Source organism: Salmo salar, chromosome 09 (assembly GCF_965601325.2).
Source record: "Salmo salar chromosome 09, fSalSal1, whole genome shotgun sequence".
Classification (NCBI taxonomy): Eukaryota; Metazoa; Chordata; class Actinopteri; order Salmoniformes; family Salmonidae; genus Salmo; species Salmo salar.
In genome coordinates, this window is record NC_138299.1 from 24579965 (window position 1) to 24598000 (window position 18036).

An 18036-nucleotide genomic window follows, 5' to 3' on the forward strand; every position below is an offset into this window, starting at 1 on the left:
GTATGTATACTGTTTTTTCTCCCCCCAAAAATATATATTCAAAAAATAATAATAAAACATTCACTTCGAGGGCTGCTCGAGCTAAGGGAGCCTATCAGGAACAAAAAGCACTAGATGCATTGAATAAAATAACATCCTCTTTATGTAGTAACATACTCTAGAGACTTGACTTATTAGAGTTTTGTAGCATAATAGTCTTAAATAAGATGAAGATACTTTGAATACACATCTTTAGCACTTTAGTCAATTACATTTCGATCAATAATGAAATAACACAATGTTTGTCTTAAAGACAAAAATAATGCATTTATTACTTGCCGTCTTAAAATCTCATGATTCAAATATGGAAATGGATGAAAACAAGTAAAAGAATAGGCAGCACCTTGCTCTCTTGTCTTGCTACTTGACAGTTGTGGTGTCACCCATTTCAACACTAGGAATGTATCCTGTACACAACTATATGCACTGGCCAGTTTAAATTACTAAAATAATATTTACAGAATCTAGACATACAGACATCTTTTCAAATTAATATATTAAATACAAATATATATAATATGTATTATTGCATACATAGTTTACTAATAGTTTAATCAGCCTTAGCGTTTGTTCAGACAGTAATTCTACTTATGTTCCACTACAAGGTTATGTGCAATAAGAGTCACCTTAGAGATCTGCTTATGGGACTTTTGAAATGCAAACACGTATGGTTTAGAAAAACAATTTTTGGGAGAGCCTGCATTGTTTTAATCTATATCTAATCTTACAATTAATGACTATATATGGTATTGTCTAAACACTCAAGAAGGAGCGCACCATTGTAACATACAAGGGAAAGTCTAAAAAGGTAAAAAACAAACAGGGGGACTCTAAATACAAATGCACAAAACAGCCCGCTGAGTGGTGGTGGACATGGAAAAATGGTCCCTTGATATACTATGTATGTTTGGGTAGACCTGCTCTGATGGGAGCTAGAGTGATGGCAGCAGAGCTTGTTTGGCAGAGGGGCTCAGTCAATCTCCATCTCTCCTGAGGGAGGCTTTGTCTGGTTGCTTCCCTTTGCCTCTCCCTTCCCGTCAGCTCCTTGCCTTGGGCCGTTATGGGCCCCATTGCTCTTGTAGTTCTCCTCTGACACATCCTCTGCTTTGGGCTTCGGCCGGTTGACCACTGGGTTGCATACTTCATCCAGTTCCTAAAGTATAGGTATATGTGGAAGATAGGAACATGCAGTATTATTAAAACGGTAAGTAACTGGTGACGATGTGCCAATAGCATGTCATATGGTTGAATCATACCCTCTTATCACACACACCTGTATTTTGGAAATTATGTCTGCTACTTTGACTACTGGGTCCTGGGCGATGGTGAGCTGGCTCTGGGCGTTCATCTTGCTGTTCATCCAGCCCATGCTTTCATTTACACACTTCTCCACGTTGCTCATCTCCTCAGCATTCAGATGCTGGTAACGTTCATCCTGAGTGTAGACAGGAAACAAAACAATTAGAGCTACAACACCTTTATCTCATTATGTAAATGACCTCATCTATGCCCTCACAAAATAATGAATTCATCTAAATTTCACAGATCGTTTATTACATATTAAGTCCTAGAACAGATAGTGTCACAATTGCTCATACAATTACTATGACATTGACCTAACCAGGTTTGAAAAGTGAGTACAGGCCACAGACGACTGATGAAACTAAACAAGAAAAATGGAGTGTATTGAATATGGAAAAGGTAATACAGGGAAAGTAATTAGCACAATCCCAACAGAGCAGTGGTGTAGTAGTTCACAGAGAAAAAGGGGCATTGTAAATGGTCTCAGCATCATGTCACTGCATCTCACACTGATCTTTAGTGATTGGTGGTTCAATCATAGAAATAGAACGGGTTCAATGTTTCTAAAGTAGGAGATAACAAGCACGCAATAACATGATAATGCCTTTTCTGACATCAGTGCAATCCAAAAAATCTCAAAGATGCTCAAGGATGAAAGGATGCTGAAAAGTATTCCAGTTTTTACCTTCTGTTTGTAAAGCTCCACAGCCTTCAAATAGAGTTGGATCTTCTTGCCCATTTCTTCAAATGCTCTCGGCCTGTCCTCCTGCTCCCTGTGCCTGTCCTGAATGGGCTGGCCAAACCTCTGGAAAATGACATCAGTCAAATCACATCAGTCAAGTCACAAAAAAAAATGCTGAATCACGTACCCAAACCTTCAAACAGAGATTAATGTTTTCAAATGGAGATGACACTGTTCACCTAAATGCCCCAAAAAAACATGTGTTTATTACTCACGTATCTTGCTCCTGATTTCAAAACTGCCATAATAGCAGATGGGTGCAGGCAGAGGCTGGATATAAAAGTCCTTTATGCTAAATGAACACTAACCTTGAGATCTTCCAGCTTGTCCACATAGACCTGTTTGTCTTGGTCCTCTCCCTCCTCATAAAGCCAGTTCTCTGTGTCTTCGAGCATCATTGTCAGACGATTACTGTCCTTTTTGGAAGGTGAGAAAGGCCAAAACAGGTATCAGCAAACACATGATGTATTGCAAAGACTTGTTCTTTGTTCAATGTGGCAATATTTATTTATTAGTTGAAAGGAATATGTTAATCTAGGTTCTTACCTCCTCAGTAGTGTACTTCTCATAGATGCCACACAGTTTGTCCCGCAGGTCGTACACATATTCCTCCACAGCATTCTTAGCATCATTCCTCTCTTTCTCCAGCTTGTCCTGGACGATCATCTGGCTCTGAAGTAGAGAGAGAGAAAAGGAGGGAGCGACAGAGGGAGGCACTTGTGCTGAGAGCCAAAATCAGCCTTCCGCCTCCTCTAATACCCACTCTCAGGCGGCCCAATGGAATCCAGCCACACAAAAATCTATGACACAGTGAGGTACATCATCTGCCACAGTTTTGTAGAAGTGTACAACATAGGTCACTCATGAATGAGACAACTTATGCAGAACTTGCCATTACATTTCCAAAGGTGGTTCAGCTTCTTAACCTTCATACAGAAACCCTTCCTACTCACGTTTTATGTCTTTGAACTAAACAAGGCAGGTAAGTTTTACTTTACAATAAGCTTTCCTTAGGGTCAAAGTTTTTCCCCCAGTCGAAGCGACCAGCATTACAACGAGAATATAACTCAGCTGCTGGGGAGGCCTTAAGAGTGACTCACCTCATACTCCACAAAGTCATTGAGGACCCCCCTGTCCAGCTGTCTGATGATGTTGGCCAGGACGGGAAGGTCAGTGCTTTTCACTTTGACTTTGGGCTTGCTTCCCCCTGCTGCTGGGTCCTGCTTCTCACCACTGACTCTCTCCTTTGTTGGGAGATTAAACAAATAAATCAGTTCCAACACTTATATTGATTCTCAGTGTTTCACAAGACATAAAAGTTTAAGTGTAATTATAGTTTCTTATTATGAATGTATTCACCTTACTGCAGGAACTGGCATCCTCACTCTGCTGGTCCCCCTGGCCTTGACTCTCCTGGTCCACCTGCATTTTAGTCTGAGACAGTAGGACACTCTCACAGCAACATCACCTGAAACTTACAATCAACGCTTGGCTGCTCTCCTTACAGTAGGTTTGACTCATAGACCACCTTAGTAGTGTAATTCACTATGTTACACCTATGTCTATCTAAACCAGCTTACTTCAAGCTGCACACCCCTCCTGTTAAAGTAACTGTGCAGTGTTTCCAGATTTCTATGAAATATGACCTATAATTAATTACAATATGAGTGAAATAGTTTTCCTTCCAAAATATGGTAATTAAGTAAGTTAAACAGCTGATTTTCTGTGTTGGAATGGTGTGTTTGAGATACAAGTTTTAGGTGGAGTTTGTGTTTTTTTTTCTCCAATTTATGCTTTGGCCACAAATACGAGTCAACAACGTTATTTGGGTATGAGTTAACAGAATATGATTTTCACTGGACAGTTGCTTTAATCTAATCAAAATATCTACTGTTCAGAGATGCCAATTAGAATGTTATGATCTGTATGAGTAACACATTCAAATACACTGACATATTGATAATATCAAAGGAGTGGAGGATGATTTTTTTTTATAGCAGACACAGGTACAGCACAGCCTGTGAAGGATAGAGCTATGAAGATGTGGAAAGTATATTAATCTTAATAGCTATTCCACTGGCTTCATGTATCCTCTGGCGTCACACACTGCCAAGCCTGGTTATACAAACACACCCGTTCTCTCAGGCTCAATGTGATGAACCTTAGTGAGACCAGTGCTCCACAGATGAGACCATCATTGGACTTCACCTCGCAGAGGGTGAAGTGGAGTATGAAAAGGGATTGGAGTGAGGGCTAATCACACAGTGACCACAAACCTCCTCCATATAGTTAAAGGTGTCATCTTCAATGAGAGGAAAAGGGTGCAGCTTCAAGAGCCAGGAATAGAGAGAAAATGGGCTTGAGTGAGAATAATCACAGAGAGAAAGACATGAAGTCATATCAGTGCTTTAAGTCTTAGACCTAAGACATTCAAATGGGAAGATTAAACAACAGCTTCTTTGTCGCTCTGAAATCTTAAAATAGTGTGAAGTGGCTGAATAACGAACTTCACAAATGTGAAATTCAGGTGAATCTTCTCACTCCTATCTCTCTTACCTGGTCCTCTGGCCTTCCTTCATTCTGCACAGTGGGTTCCATGTCCATCTGAACATCCTCTCCTTCACCCTTCTGCTTCTCGATCAGGGAGGCACTGGAAACACTGAAGATGCCATGCACGTTGATGCGCACTTTGACCTTCACTTTGGAGCTCTCTCCATCAGGCTGGGGGACCACATTCTGAACAGAAAAACGCCCTGAGAAAGCAAGAGAGAAAGGGATGGAGGGAGAGACGTTCAAATGTCACACCTGATGGAGTCACAGGAAATGAAACAAACACACTGGAGAATTGACATGCCCATCAGAGACAGGGGAAAGAGGATGAGGTCTGACTAGCTAGTAATTGCACTTCTTTCAAACTGAAATCCCATCTGCGACTCCCCCTTATAATGCGCACACTCACACACACAGCTCGGCTCTGTAAATGACTCCTGTGACTCATAGGGACGCAGTGTTCCATGGGAGATTAAGCCTGAGTCCTAATTACCAGCCAGGTGGGAGACCCCCACTATAGGGTTTAAATGTTCATCATCAGGCTGGCCACCAGGGAACACTTGCAGATGGCCATTACAGACATATAGGAGCTGAATTCCATAGAGCACACTGCTCTGTCTTGTAAGGGGATCTCAAGGCAGAATAGCAAAGTGCCATCCGGGTGTTACAGCTAAATATTTTATGTTCAGTGAGACCACCTTCCAATTCCTTGAACAGGTACATTAAAGATGGAAGAACTTCAGAGGCCTGAGTTGAATAAGCAGGTGTACCTATCCTGATGTCCGGGTAAGGCAGCTCCTGTGGGAGGCTGTAGAACGCTTCCAAGTCAAAGGGCTCCTTCTTGTGGAAGGTAATGACTTTGGAGAAGGGTGCTGCATGGTTCTTACTGTACACCTCACATTCTCTGTAGAACAGACAGTGGTGTTGAATGAGGTCAAGACAAACACAGAGGGAAAGACTGAGCTGTAATGTCTGCTCATCTTACTATAAACAACACTGTACCTACAGATGCATGTTTCTTTCTATAGAGCCAGCTGAGTAGGTGCCCTTACCCAACTCCATCTTCTGTGGGGGACTTCCAACGCAGGGTGATGGGAAAGGGAACCACATCAGTGATAGAGAATTCACGCACCTTAAACGCTGGGGACATAATTGCACACTACACACATACATACATAAACAAACACACACCCAAACAAGGACACAAACGCAAACACACAATCACTTTGTTACACACTGAATATTACAGAAAATCATATACAATTGATGGCTGAAGTTTCCATCTCTGTAAGAGGATAGAGGAGTACCTGAAGAGCACAGCCCCGCGCCACAGCCTCATCTGCATTGAGTGTGGTGCTGACATCTTTGCCAAAGAACTTGGAGATCCTCTCTTTAATGGAAGGGATCCTAGTGGCTCCTCCTACCACCTCCACGGCATAGATCTCATCCCTGCTCAGCTCTGACACAAAACACAAACACACAGAGAGGGTAAAATAATACATGTTCTGGTTACTGTTGAATTACTGTCACCACTGATGTTTATCTACTAAATCAAATTCGATTTGATAAAAATGACATACTTGATTGTTCCATAACTGCTTTCAATGGTGCCTCTACTCTCATCAAAAAGGGTGCACACAGTTCTTCAAACTGGACTCTGAAAATTAAAAGGAAGGGGAAAAGTGGAATTATCATTAATGAATATAAATCTCTAAGACTATAGGAAGCTAAACGAAGGGGTCACAAATCGATATGTGTACCTGTTCATCTTGCCTGTCACATCAATGTCATTCATGAAGCACTCAATGTTAATGGGAAGGTCAGAGCAGTTGGCGCTCATCAACTTCTTCAGTTTCTCACATTCCTGAGACAGCCGCAGAATAGCCCTGGGGTTCTCCCTCACGTTGAGCTTGTACCTTGCCTTGAATTCCTCGCAGAAGTTATCCACAAGTGCCTCATCAAAGTTACGCCCACCCAGGTAGGGGTCAAAGGCTGTTGCCAGGACCTGGTTAATTGGCCAGACAGTTAGGTGTTAAATATGGAAGAAATAATGAAAAAGAAGGGTGAAAAATAGTGATAGGCTTCAGTACTTTAGGAAGAAAAATCAACCTTGAGTTTGCCTTTGTTGAAGGCTGATATGGAGACCTGGAATGATGAATGTCCCAGGTCCACGAACACCACATTGCGAGGCTTCTCTTCTGGGGTGGGCAGGTCCTGTTTGTAGATCCCATAGGCCAGGGCCACTGCCATTTAGAAACAACAATATGAGACACTCTAATGAATAACACTACACTACACCACTGCAGGAATAAGAGCATCTTAGTGGATGGAAAGGAATATAAGTAATGTATGTGTTATGTGGCTCAGTTGGTAGAGCATGGTGTTTGCAACGCCAGCATGGTGTGTGCAACGCCAGGGTTGTGGGTCCGATTCCCACGGGGGCCAGTACAAAAAAATAAAAAAATTAATTAAATTAAAATAAATTAAATGCATGAAATGAAATGTATGCATTCACTACTGTAAGTTGCTCTGGATAAGAGCGTCTGCTAAATGACTAAAATGTAAATGTAAAAATCTATAAAGTCATTCTGGTCCCCTAAACCTAATATCACAAAATATGATTATATGTTTATGTAGCTTAAAGGCCTACCCATTGTAGCTTAAAGGCCTACACATCCAACAAGGGGCTTCTCAAATGCCCTCTGTGTCACGTCCTGACCAGCAGAGGGAGTAGTTGTTTAGTATTTTGGTCAGGACGTGGCAGAGGGATGTTTGTTTTGTATGGTGGGGGTTTTGTGTGTGTTGTAGAGGGGTGTTTGATTTATGTGATCCTGGGTTTTGGGTGTATGTTCTAGGTTAGTATGTTCTAGGTTGTATTTCTGCATTCTGTTTAGGTTTTCTATGTTTAGGTTTGGGTGCTGGACTCTCAATTGGAGACAGGTATTTCTCGTTACCTCTGATTGAGAGTCCTATATATGGGTAATTGTTTGGTGTAGTGTTTGTGGGAGATTGTTTCTTGTTTTGCGTGTGTGAGCCTGACAAGACTGTTTTGTTGTTCGTTCTTCATTTTGTTATTTTGGTGTTCACTTTATTTTAAAATAAAATACAAGATGAGCATCCACATTCCTGCTGCGTTTTGGTCCTCCATTCCCGACGACAACCGTTACACTCTGTGAATATCAGTGCCTGCTGATTAAGGGGACAAAACTAAGACTTGCAAAACTGCAGTCTCTAGGGAATCCCAGCCTATTTTGGGATAATGAAATTCCCTAATCAAATCAAAAATGTGTTGTGAAACAATTAAATACACATTAATGCTTTAGACAACTAGAATCAATAAATCTAAAGACACTCTGTGGGAATCACTGACCTGCCGTGGTGTCATTGATCAGACGTAGACAGTTCAACCCTGCAATTTGGGTGGCATCCATCACAGACCTCCTCTCTGCATCGGTGAAAAAACTTGGGACCTATGAAACAAAACTCTTGTTAGAAAAGAATAAACTTGAAATAGGATGGAAATATTTGTCTGGTTAGTTTCATGGTATATTCACATGTGCAGTAGCTATATTGTTATTATGTTGACTAGTTCCATTTTTAGTGTATTGCAATATATTGTTGTAACTCACAGAAATCACACAGTCCACAACTGGCTTCTTGAGGGCGCTCTCTGAAGTTTCCTTCAGCTTGGTCAGCAGCATTGCTGTTACCTGCTCAATTGTGAATACTTTGTCCTCATCCAGGTAACGCACCTATGAATGGGACACAGTTTTAATTTAGGCCATTTAGACCAGTGGTTCCCAAACTGTGGGGTCGGCAGGGGATGTGCAGGGGTCCCCCTCCCCCCAAAAATAATAATAATAATTCACTCAGTCTGGCTTTCAACTTACTCTTGAAAGATGTAATAATAGAATGCACAAGGTGCAATTTCGAAATTGGGTAGTGCATCATCAGTTTTCCTCTTGTCATGTCAGTCATTACATACCATAGAGTGCTATTTAGAACTTCTCAGAAATGTACAGATCAACTAGCCCATGTCGGCTTATGTTTCTTAGCTACCTTTTCCAGCCCATAGATTTTATGGTGATGTTTGAGTCACTCAATATCGCATGAATACACATTAGACATGGCAAAATGTATAGAACTGCAAGAAAATGATATTTTTTGTAGGTCAAATACAGTAGAAAATACAAACAATTGAGCAAAGTAACAATGGTACTGTACATAGTGACAATGGACCATTGGGTGATGAGCTAAAGCGAACACAATATAAATGGAGTGCAGTGAAAAGGGAACAGAGTGGAAATGTGTACAGTGGTGTTACCTTGATTCCAGTGTTGCCACTGGCCAGCTTGTGTAAGCTGTAAGGCAACTTGGGTTTCTCCCCCTGGACATATGGGTCATCGAACGCTCTGCCATGGAACTTCTTAAAGCCATGGACTGTGTTTTTGAAGTTTGTTATAATCTGAAATAAAACATTTTTTTTTACTTACATGTTGATTTGATCCTGACCAATTTGATAATTTCCCCAAAAGTATTTATTTGCAAAATTACATTTGCACAGTACTTGTACTATAACATCTATTCCCATTTGATTATCTTACTTGACCCTTGGCTGCATTTCCAATGGTGCGGTTTTTGGAGGCCAGAGACACCCAAGCCCTGGGGAACCAAAACAAATAAATACATACAAAATATGCTATAGGCCTAATGGTTGATGGTAGGCTACAAGATAGATTGACATAGAAAGAAGAATACTAGTTTAGAACGATGGAGGGTGAAAATCTGCAGATTATTAAGGGAATTTCACAAGGGAGTCTGTGAAAGTATTATGAATTAGGGCAGTAAAATAGAACAGTTCACCTTCAAATATTTAAAATAGTAGCCTGTTCTCTGGGCAGCCGAACGAGTAGAGCAAAGACCGTGCGTAAAGTAGAGGATACCGCACATGCGCAGAAGCTTCAGACCTTTTCGGAAGAGGATTCCGAAGAATTCGTGCTCGTTAATAATATCACTTTCTTAACTAATTTAACTGATACACTTCCGGCATCAGCTCATTGTGTTGCTGACAACGAGTGATTCAGGTTTTTCTATGCATAGAAAAAGATGCCTGCAGTTGCTCTGATGTCATTTTAGTTATTTGGAAATTGTAGTTATTTGCAAGAGCAGGCTGAAATAAAACCCAGGTCATTACATTCCCTCTCACTGAGAGTATTGGTGCTCCTTGCACCGTGGCATGTTAGGAGGAGCAGGGGTAATCTTGTAGTTTTGAGAGGAATTAGTGTCAACTAAACTTTAGGCCGTAAGGCTCCATGTGAATACCCATGTATTCACAGTCACCTCTTCCAATGTCATAACGTGTGTATGATAGTCACATTCACATAGGCTTACAAGCAGCCAATCTAGAGCCTATATTTATCATTGTTCAAATGATTCTGTCCACATGGGAATTTGTCGTACTCTAAGTCTGAGAGCAAAAATGTACCACAACAGTCAAGTCCCAGCAAATGCAATGATGACCGCAAGAAATAAAATGCGATATAGCCTACATTTTGTTGACACTCAATGCATGGGCCTGCTTTGAAAAAAACCCCACAACATATCTTATTTAAAAAATAGAGTAATGTTAACATATTCATTAAAAAAACGATATGACATGAGCTATAGAAAGAAATCACCAACAACATTCGAATACTGAACATTTTGGTCATATTTGGGCGTAGGCTATCGCCAAGCCTTAAAAATCATGTCTCAGAACAGGATAGGATAGAAAAGTGTAAGATAAGACCAAAAATGCCACATACGTATACGATTGCAATTATTAAGTAATTTGGTAAAATTAACATGTAACAAAGACTTCTGAGCATGGAGACGACGTTATAACGTTGTAATACGCAAAGCTGAAAATATACCAATCAATAGGATACGCATGTACATGGAAGAAAAAATACTATCCAATGTAATGTCATTCTCCAATGTAAGATATTCATAATTACACATGAAACATCCATCGTGGAAGCATTTGATCACTACGCCATCAGGTAGGCTACAGCGCGCATCCAGTCGCAAACATTGCGCACAGTCACATTCTATATAGTGTCAATGATATACTTACGGCGTACATCTGTCACTGTATTCATTGGCAATGGTTTCAATGCCGCCGCTTCTGGCAACAGCGATGTAACAATTTTGGAAACCCACATCAATACCTACTACTGACATAATGAACGTAGCTGTTAGCTTGAGCTATTCTACGTAACGACTGCCACTTGACACCTTTCCGAAGAGAAAAATAAAATACTCCACTATGCGTGACTGTAGGCTATTTTAAATTATGCCTTTCGTTTTCAGCATCTATTTTAGCGTTCGTTTACACAGTGCTCACTGAATTACTACCTGTTATGTAAAACAAACTGTTTATAGTCAACTCATTCAACCTAATCCCAGTGAGCCAGGATGTCCACAGGATTCTCTCAGCCTCTATATGGCTACAGTACCATCCGGCAATCCAAGCAAACATGCGCAATTGTAAAGATCAGTCTGGAATGCCTTTAAAACCCGCCCTCTGCTATCTGTTATTGGTTAAAAGTCACCAAAGGTGTATTTGATTGGTGCGACAGACCATATGAGAGAAAAATCTAGAAGTCCTTGAAAGGGAACCTGCCTTTACGTCATGAGTGACAGTGTAGGGCATGGTCTGCTAGTGTAGGGATAAATGGATTTGCCACAAGAAGCAATCCTGCCAGGCAAAATGCTATAAAAACAACAAGTTATATTGACCTCTGTAATACCCTTTTTTGCAGACCACTGGATATACACTAACTGTACAAAACATTATGAACACATTCCTAATATTGAGTTGCACACCCTCCATTGACACTCCACATACAAAGGGATCACAGGCCTAGTGTCATGTCACCATGATACAGATATGTAAGCCTAGGCATACCTCAATGTTGATACATACCAAAGCCAAAAGTATTACTGAGAGGCTGTAAACGAATCGCTCAACGCTCAAGAACCCTGTACTGTACTGGAATTGAACAGGTGCAGCTCAAGGTATGGAGCTGATACCAAAGAGTCAGAGTGCAGTATTTCCAAATATCTTCAATGTCTTCCTTTAGTTATAGCCTACAATTCTAACCACAATACAACACAGGTGAGCTGAATCTTCACTCATATGACCTACTTGGATTCAACGCTGTTCAGCGGCCATGGTGCTGAATCTGTGATCAGTCCTTTGTTTTAGTTGACGTTCATAGTGTAGCTAGCTGTCCATGGTGCTGAACGTTTATGAGCCATGTAGACATTCCCACAGGCTAGTTATTAGGCTATGTGTTCCTGCGGTTTCTACAATTTAAGTGGCCAGGTAGCCTACCACTGCATTGTGTTGGATCCAAAACACATTACATTTGCTAGGCCTATCTCTGATGTCATGCTTTGGGTCTATTGGTTAAAGTATATTGACGACCTTATCATTTGGAAATATTGAATGCGTTTGATACATTTTAGCATTATTTTGCATTTAGCACTGCATAGTTTCAGTCATTTAGATTCAAGGAAAAAATACAGGAAAAGAAGGTTGCGTGCACGTATTGGAACGTGGCCTGTGAGGCGAAGTGGCGTAGCTTGGAATCAGGAAGTGGTTGAGGGTGTATGACACTTTTTCTGTGTTTTTATCAGTTTAGCTAAGTTAGTTAACGTTTACGTTGTAATCAACATGGGTCTGTTCGGGAAAACACACGATAAACCACCGAAAGACCTGGTAAGTAAAGGCTTCTAGTGAGGGGCGACGAGCTTGCGAGCTAGCCAGCTATCAGCGAGCTAGTTAAGGACAGCTAGCCAAACAATGCATTCGAAGTTAGCCAGCTCTGGATATTTATGGTATGGCGACGGTGTTGCGTTTATTGAATAACTCTTCTCAGTCGTATTTCAACTTGAATGGAATAACGTTGTGTTTTAAAGTAGCTAATGCAACGTTAACTAGCTAGATAACGTTAACGAGCTGGCTCCATAACGTTAGCTAGGCAACTGTTGCTGAGCTAGCTAACGTTAGCATTTCAGTTTGATTGTTAGCTAGCTAACTTGCTAGCTAAGTGCTTGCTACATGGATTGAAAGAATGTGTAGCGTATCTTTACAAACTTTATTCTCGAAAATGCTATGGCTAGCCATACAGATAACGTTAAAGTGCATGCTAGCAGCAGGTAGCAGTCAGCACCATCTTCGGATGTAAACAAACCAACAATCTAAAGCACGTTTTCATGGTTCTGTCTCAAATGCACTGTGTTTACACGACATTTCCTTTAACCTTTACAGTGAATAGCACAGTTAATGTCATATTTTACCTTTTTTTTGTTTACGCTTAATTCACTTTTTCTATCATTTAAGGTAAATGAATGGTCACTCAAAATCAGGAAGGAGATGAGAGTGATTGACAGACAAATTCGAGGTGAGAAGAAGAGCTTCAAGGCTATTTTATGTGAGGTCCAGTGCAACTTTGCTTGTTACTCTAAGAACGTCAGAGAGCAAATCGTTTTCAATACACTAAAACAACATAAACAGAAAGTAGGGTGTCCAATCAAAATCTCATATTTTCACTAATGGGTAAAATACTGTTAAACCAATGGGCCAAACCTCATGTCTATCAAAATCCATTCAAAAGTTATTGGAGTTTTTACCCTTGTAGGATAGCCAAAATTAGGGTGACTAAATCAACGGAGTGCACAGCTTCGTGTCAGCTATAGGCTGGATGCTGTGCAAGAATGAAGGCTCACTTTCAGGTTGAACTCGTCATTTTTCTTCTCAAATCCGCAGGACATAAAACATATAGAGATAAGATAGATATCGATTTTGAGACGTAGTATTTTCAGATTTTAGTATACACTTTTCAGTGCGATATTTTCCTGTTCTTTTTCAAAGATTTCTCATCAAAAAAAGCATATCTTTTTGAAATATCAATGGAACACTGAACATACCATTTTTTATTTCTAAAAAGTTTAAAAGCCTTTTACATTTAATCCAGCTCGTGTCATGCTACTTTTTCTTTTTGCGACCTGCGGAAATGACTTTGAAGACAACCACCACAACATGTAAAATCCTCAAAAGTTTCTGCGAGAAAGCTGCACCGCTCTGTCAACAGTTTTTGGGTATACTATTGTTAATGAAATGTGAGACAAAGACCCCCATTGAACGATTCAGAACATGAATAATAATATTTGTCTTGGTAATATGTATTTTATAACATAAGGAAGTGAAATTTCATCACCAATGCGCGTTTGGCAGACAACCTACACAAATGAAAGCTGCTGTCAAACTTACGTTATATATTACAGTTTGTTATATTACATTATTTAGCAGTTTCTCATTGTTCCTCTCTTGTATCTCAGACATTCAGAGGGAGGAGGAGAAGGTAAAGAGATCCATTAAAGATGCTGCTAAAAAGGGACACCGGGACGTGTGTGTGGTTCTTGCAAAAGAGATGATCCAGTCGAAGCGTGCAGTCAGCAAACTTTATGCTTCCAAAGCCCAAATGAACTCTGTACTACTCAGCATGAAGAACCAGCTTTGTGAGTGTTAAAGCAACTGATGTAGTGCCACCAGATACAATATACACTATATATACAAAAGTATGTGGACACCCCTTCAAATTAGTGGATTAGGCTATTTCAGCCACACCCATTGCTGACTGGTGTATAAAATTGAGGACACAACCATGCAATCTCCATAGCAACATTGATAGTAGAATGGCCCGTACTGAAGAGCTCTGTGACTTTAGATGTGGCACTGTCATAGGATTATACCTTTCCAACAAGTCAGCTTGTTAAATTTCTGCCCTGCTAGAGCTGCCCCGGTCAACTGTAAGTGCTGTTATTGTGAAGTGGAAACGTATAGGAGCAACAACGGTTCAGCCGCAAAGTGGTAGGCCACACAAGCTCACAGAATGGGACCCGCGAGTGCTGAAGCGCATAGGGTGTAAAAATGTCCTTGGTTGCAACACTCACTACCGAGTTCCAAACTGCCTCTGGAATCAACGTCGGCACAATAACTGTTTGTCGGGAGCTTCATGAAATGGGTTTCCATGGCCGAGCAGCCGCACACTAGCCTAAGATCACCATGCGCAATGCCAAGTGTCGGCTGGAGTAGTGTAAAGCTCGCCACCATTGGACTCCGGAGCAGTGGAAACGTGTTCTCTGGAGTGATAAGTCACGCATCACCATCAGGCAGTCCGAAGGACTAATCTCGGTTTGGCAGATGCCAGGAGAATGCTACCTGCCCCAGTGCATAGTGCAACTGTAAAGTTTGGTGAAAGAGGAATAATGATCTGGGGCTGTTTTTCATGGTTTGAACTAGGTTCCTTAGTTCCAGTAAAGGGAAGTCTTAACGCTACAGCATACAATGATATTCTAGACGATTCTGTGCTTCCAACTTTGTGGCAACAGTTTGCGGACTGCCCTTTCCTGTTTCCGCATGACAATGCCCCCGTGCACAAAGCGAGGTCCATACAGAAGTGGTTTGTCGAGATCGGTGTGGAAGAACTTGACTGGCCTGCACAGAGCCCTGACCTCAACTCCATCGAACACCTTTGTGATGAATTGGAATGCCGACTTCGAGCAAGGCCTAATCGGCCAACATGAGTGCCCGACCTCACTAATGCTCTTGTGGCTGATTGGAAGCAAGTCCCTGTAGCAATGTTCCAACATCTACTGTAAATCCTTCCCAGAAGAGTGGAGGAGATTATAGCAGCAAAGGGGGGACCAACTCCATATTAATGCCCATGATTTTGTAATGAGATGTTTGCCGAGCAGGTGTCCACATACTTTTGGCCATGTGTATCTTGAAAATACCCAGGATAAGTTCAGTTGACGATAAATTAATAGAAACGCATCGTAACTCTGTAAGCTAGTAGGATCCTACGTTTTTCCTGGTCAAGCCAAGTGGTCAGGCCAAGTTATGTCCGTAATATGAATATGTATTTTCATGTTTACATGCTACAGTACACATCCCAATTGGAAGGGGCTGTGTGTGACTCTGCAGTTATTTTTTCAGCTGTATTGCGTGTAGCTGGGGCCCTTCAGAAGAGCACAGAGGTCATGAAAGCCATGCAGAGCTTAGTAAAGATCCCAGAGATCCAGGGCACCATGAGGGAGCTGTCTAAGGAGATGATGAAGGTCAGTCGCATATCTGCTGACTCACTGTGGCCACTTTGTGTCTGTTAGGAGCATAAATCTATCACTGCTCATGTCCGTTTCTCTATGTGTGTAGCTGTCTCAGGGACTCAGGGAAGCTGTCCAGTTTTTTTAACCACTGCCAAATATTTTTTTTTAAGTAATCTTTTTATCCCTTTTTCTCCCCAATTTTGTGGTATCCAATTGGTAGTTAGTCTTGTCCCATCGCTGCAACTCCTGTACAGACTCGGGAGAGGCGAAGATCGAGAGCCATGGGTCCTCCGAAACACAACCCTGCCAAGCCGCACTGCTTCTTGACACACTGCTCACTTAACCCGGAAGCCAGCCGCACCAATGTGTCGGAGGAAACACCGTACAACTGCTGACTGTGTCGGGGTGCATGGGCCAGGCCTGCCACAGGAGTCGCTAGAGCGCGATGGGACAAGGACATCTCTGCCGGCCTAAACCTCCCCGAACCCGGATGACGCTGGGCCAATTGTGCATCGCCTCATGGGTCTCCCGAACCCGGATCTGTAGCGAAGCCTCAAGCGCTGCAGTGCCTTAGACCGCTGCACCACTCGGGAGGCCCCAAAGCTACAAACATAAACTATGTTTGAATATATATTGAAGAAAAACTATGTTTAAATGAGTAAATACTGTTTGAGTATTGATTACTTATGTTGTGAGTGTCCCACAGGCTGGTATCATAGAGGAGATGCTGGAGGATACCTTTGAAAGCATGGAGGATGACGATGAGATGGAGGAGGCAGCAGAGGCGGAAGTTGATAAGATCCTCTTTGAGATCACAGCAGGTAAAGATAGTCCCTCTGGTAATCAAGCTTGTCTCAAAGTTGTTTGGGGCTGTATATTATCACCTGTCTGGCGAGGATAAAAAAGACTATTATACATGCTGACCCCTGGTGGTTTGTTCCATATCAGGTGCCCTTGGCAAAGCGCCCAGCAAAGTCACAGACGCCCTGCCTGAAATGGAGCCTCCTGCCGCAGCTGCAGCCTCAGAGGATGAGTCGGAGGAGGACATTGAGGAGATGCATTCTAGACTGGCAGCCTTAAGGAGCTAAGATTGACCTCTTGACCTCTTTCTGTCCCCTTAAAGTTATTTTGCCTGCCTAAGGATGTACAAGGTAAATTTCGGTGTATGGTTTACCCAGTGTTTTCTCAACCACATTTAGTCTCTTTCTTTCACATAGTTATTTTGGATTATCTTTTGGCTATGAACTTTTCAATGCTTAGGGCTAAATAACACATCAGATCTGTTCTTAATGAAAAGGGGATTTTATGATCTTACATGTTAACTGGGTAAGCCCAGAAATCACTCAATGTGTGGTGTGTCTGTACACCCAACATTTAATAAAGATGTATGAATCTCCAGATAGCTGAAAGTAAGAAGGACCCATCTGTATCTTAAGTGCTGATTCTTTTGGTCTTGTATTTGGGGAAGTCGAGGCTTCATTCTCCAATTGGGTGGATTAACTAGAGACTTACTCTGAGCCGGTCACTGACATATCTAATCTGTAATGGAAACGTCTTGCTCTACATTGAGAAATGAAATGAGTGACTCATCACATTCAAGTGTTCATGAAACTTGAATCCATCACTACTCTGATCTAGTTCCAAATTGAATACAGTATTACATTTTAATACGATATTTCATTCACTTTCAGCATTAGAAACACTAGAACTAAAAAGCAAACTTCTTTCAGTAGTTTGTCTCTGTACAGTACATATGTATCTATATTATGTTGTCTTATATAAAGTTGTTTGGAGGGGTAAAGAATGCACAGAAATTGACTAACATATTTTTTACATTGAGATCCAGCTTCTTTAACTGTATATTGTTGGCCTCAAAGTCCTAATAATTTGTTGTGCTTATTCAGTAAAAAATAAAAAGATTGGTTAGTTTTGTTTCAGACCCTGTGTGTTATGGGATGTTTTTTCTGTGTGCAGGAAATAATGGAAATGAACATAGTCCATTTTACTGTTGTCTGGCCTCTCCATAATTGAATGTGACCTGAAAGATAAGGACAATAGAGGAGTAATGTGTGTCTGTTTTGTAGGTCACTACTTTTATTGCTTATTTTATGGGGAAGAGCAACATCTGTGAAAACATTCAGGTGTGAGATTGTTTTCTCTTGGGTGCTTTTCCCTTGGTTTCTAATATGGACAAAGGGATTATTTTTCTACCAGCCACAGCCCTCCCTCAGCAGCCTTTGTGTAAT

General features: G+C 41.3%; 2 protein-coding genes across 4 annotated transcripts; one reads left to right on the forward strand and one right to left on the reverse strand.

Annotated features, from left to right (window-relative positions):
* Positions 1–280: 280 nt before the first annotated feature.
* LOC106610995 (heat shock 70 kDa protein 4L) lies at positions 281–11153 on the reverse strand. Of its 2 annotated transcripts, XM_014210775.2 has the most exons (20): positions 10749–11153; positions 9238–9295; positions 8958–9098; positions 8263–8385; positions 8004–8103; positions 6743–6876; positions 6394–6638; positions 6214–6290; positions 5941–6092; positions 5686–5792; positions 5404–5537; positions 4640–4836; positions 4360–4410; positions 3443–3517; positions 3184–3327; positions 2630–2755; positions 2392–2499; positions 2027–2146; positions 1313–1474; positions 281–1192 (listed from the first exon to the last, which is right to left on the reverse strand). In XM_014210775.2, exons 1-20 carry the CDS (start codon positions 10853–10855, stop codon positions 1010–1012), a joined length of 2544 nt encoding a protein of 847 aa, XP_014066250.2. In that variant the 5' UTR covers positions 10856–11153; the 3' UTR covers positions 281–1009. The 2 variants fall into 2 exon arrangements, with proteins under 2 accessions (XP_014066250.2, XP_014066251.2); XM_014210776.3 differs by lacking the exon at positions 4360–4410 and having other exon boundaries at positions 10749–11152.
* Positions 11154–12019: 866 nt separating this feature from the next.
* On the forward strand, positions 12020–17729 carry LOC106610994 (charged multivesicular body protein 3). Of its 2 annotated transcripts, none has more exons than XM_045723500.1 (6): positions 12020–12398; positions 13023–13113; positions 14021–14200; positions 15681–15802; positions 16497–16611; positions 16739–17729. In XM_045723500.1, the coding sequence occupies exons 1-6, from the start codon at positions 12354–12356 to the stop codon at positions 16876–16878; spliced, it is 693 nt and encodes a 230-aa protein (XP_045579456.1). In that variant the 5' UTR covers positions 12020–12353; the 3' UTR covers positions 16879–17729. The 2 variants fall into 2 exon arrangements, with proteins under 2 accessions (XP_045579456.1, XP_014066249.1); XM_014210774.3 differs by having other exon boundaries at positions 12033–12398; positions 13023–13083.
* Positions 17730–18036: the final 307 nt, after the last annotated feature.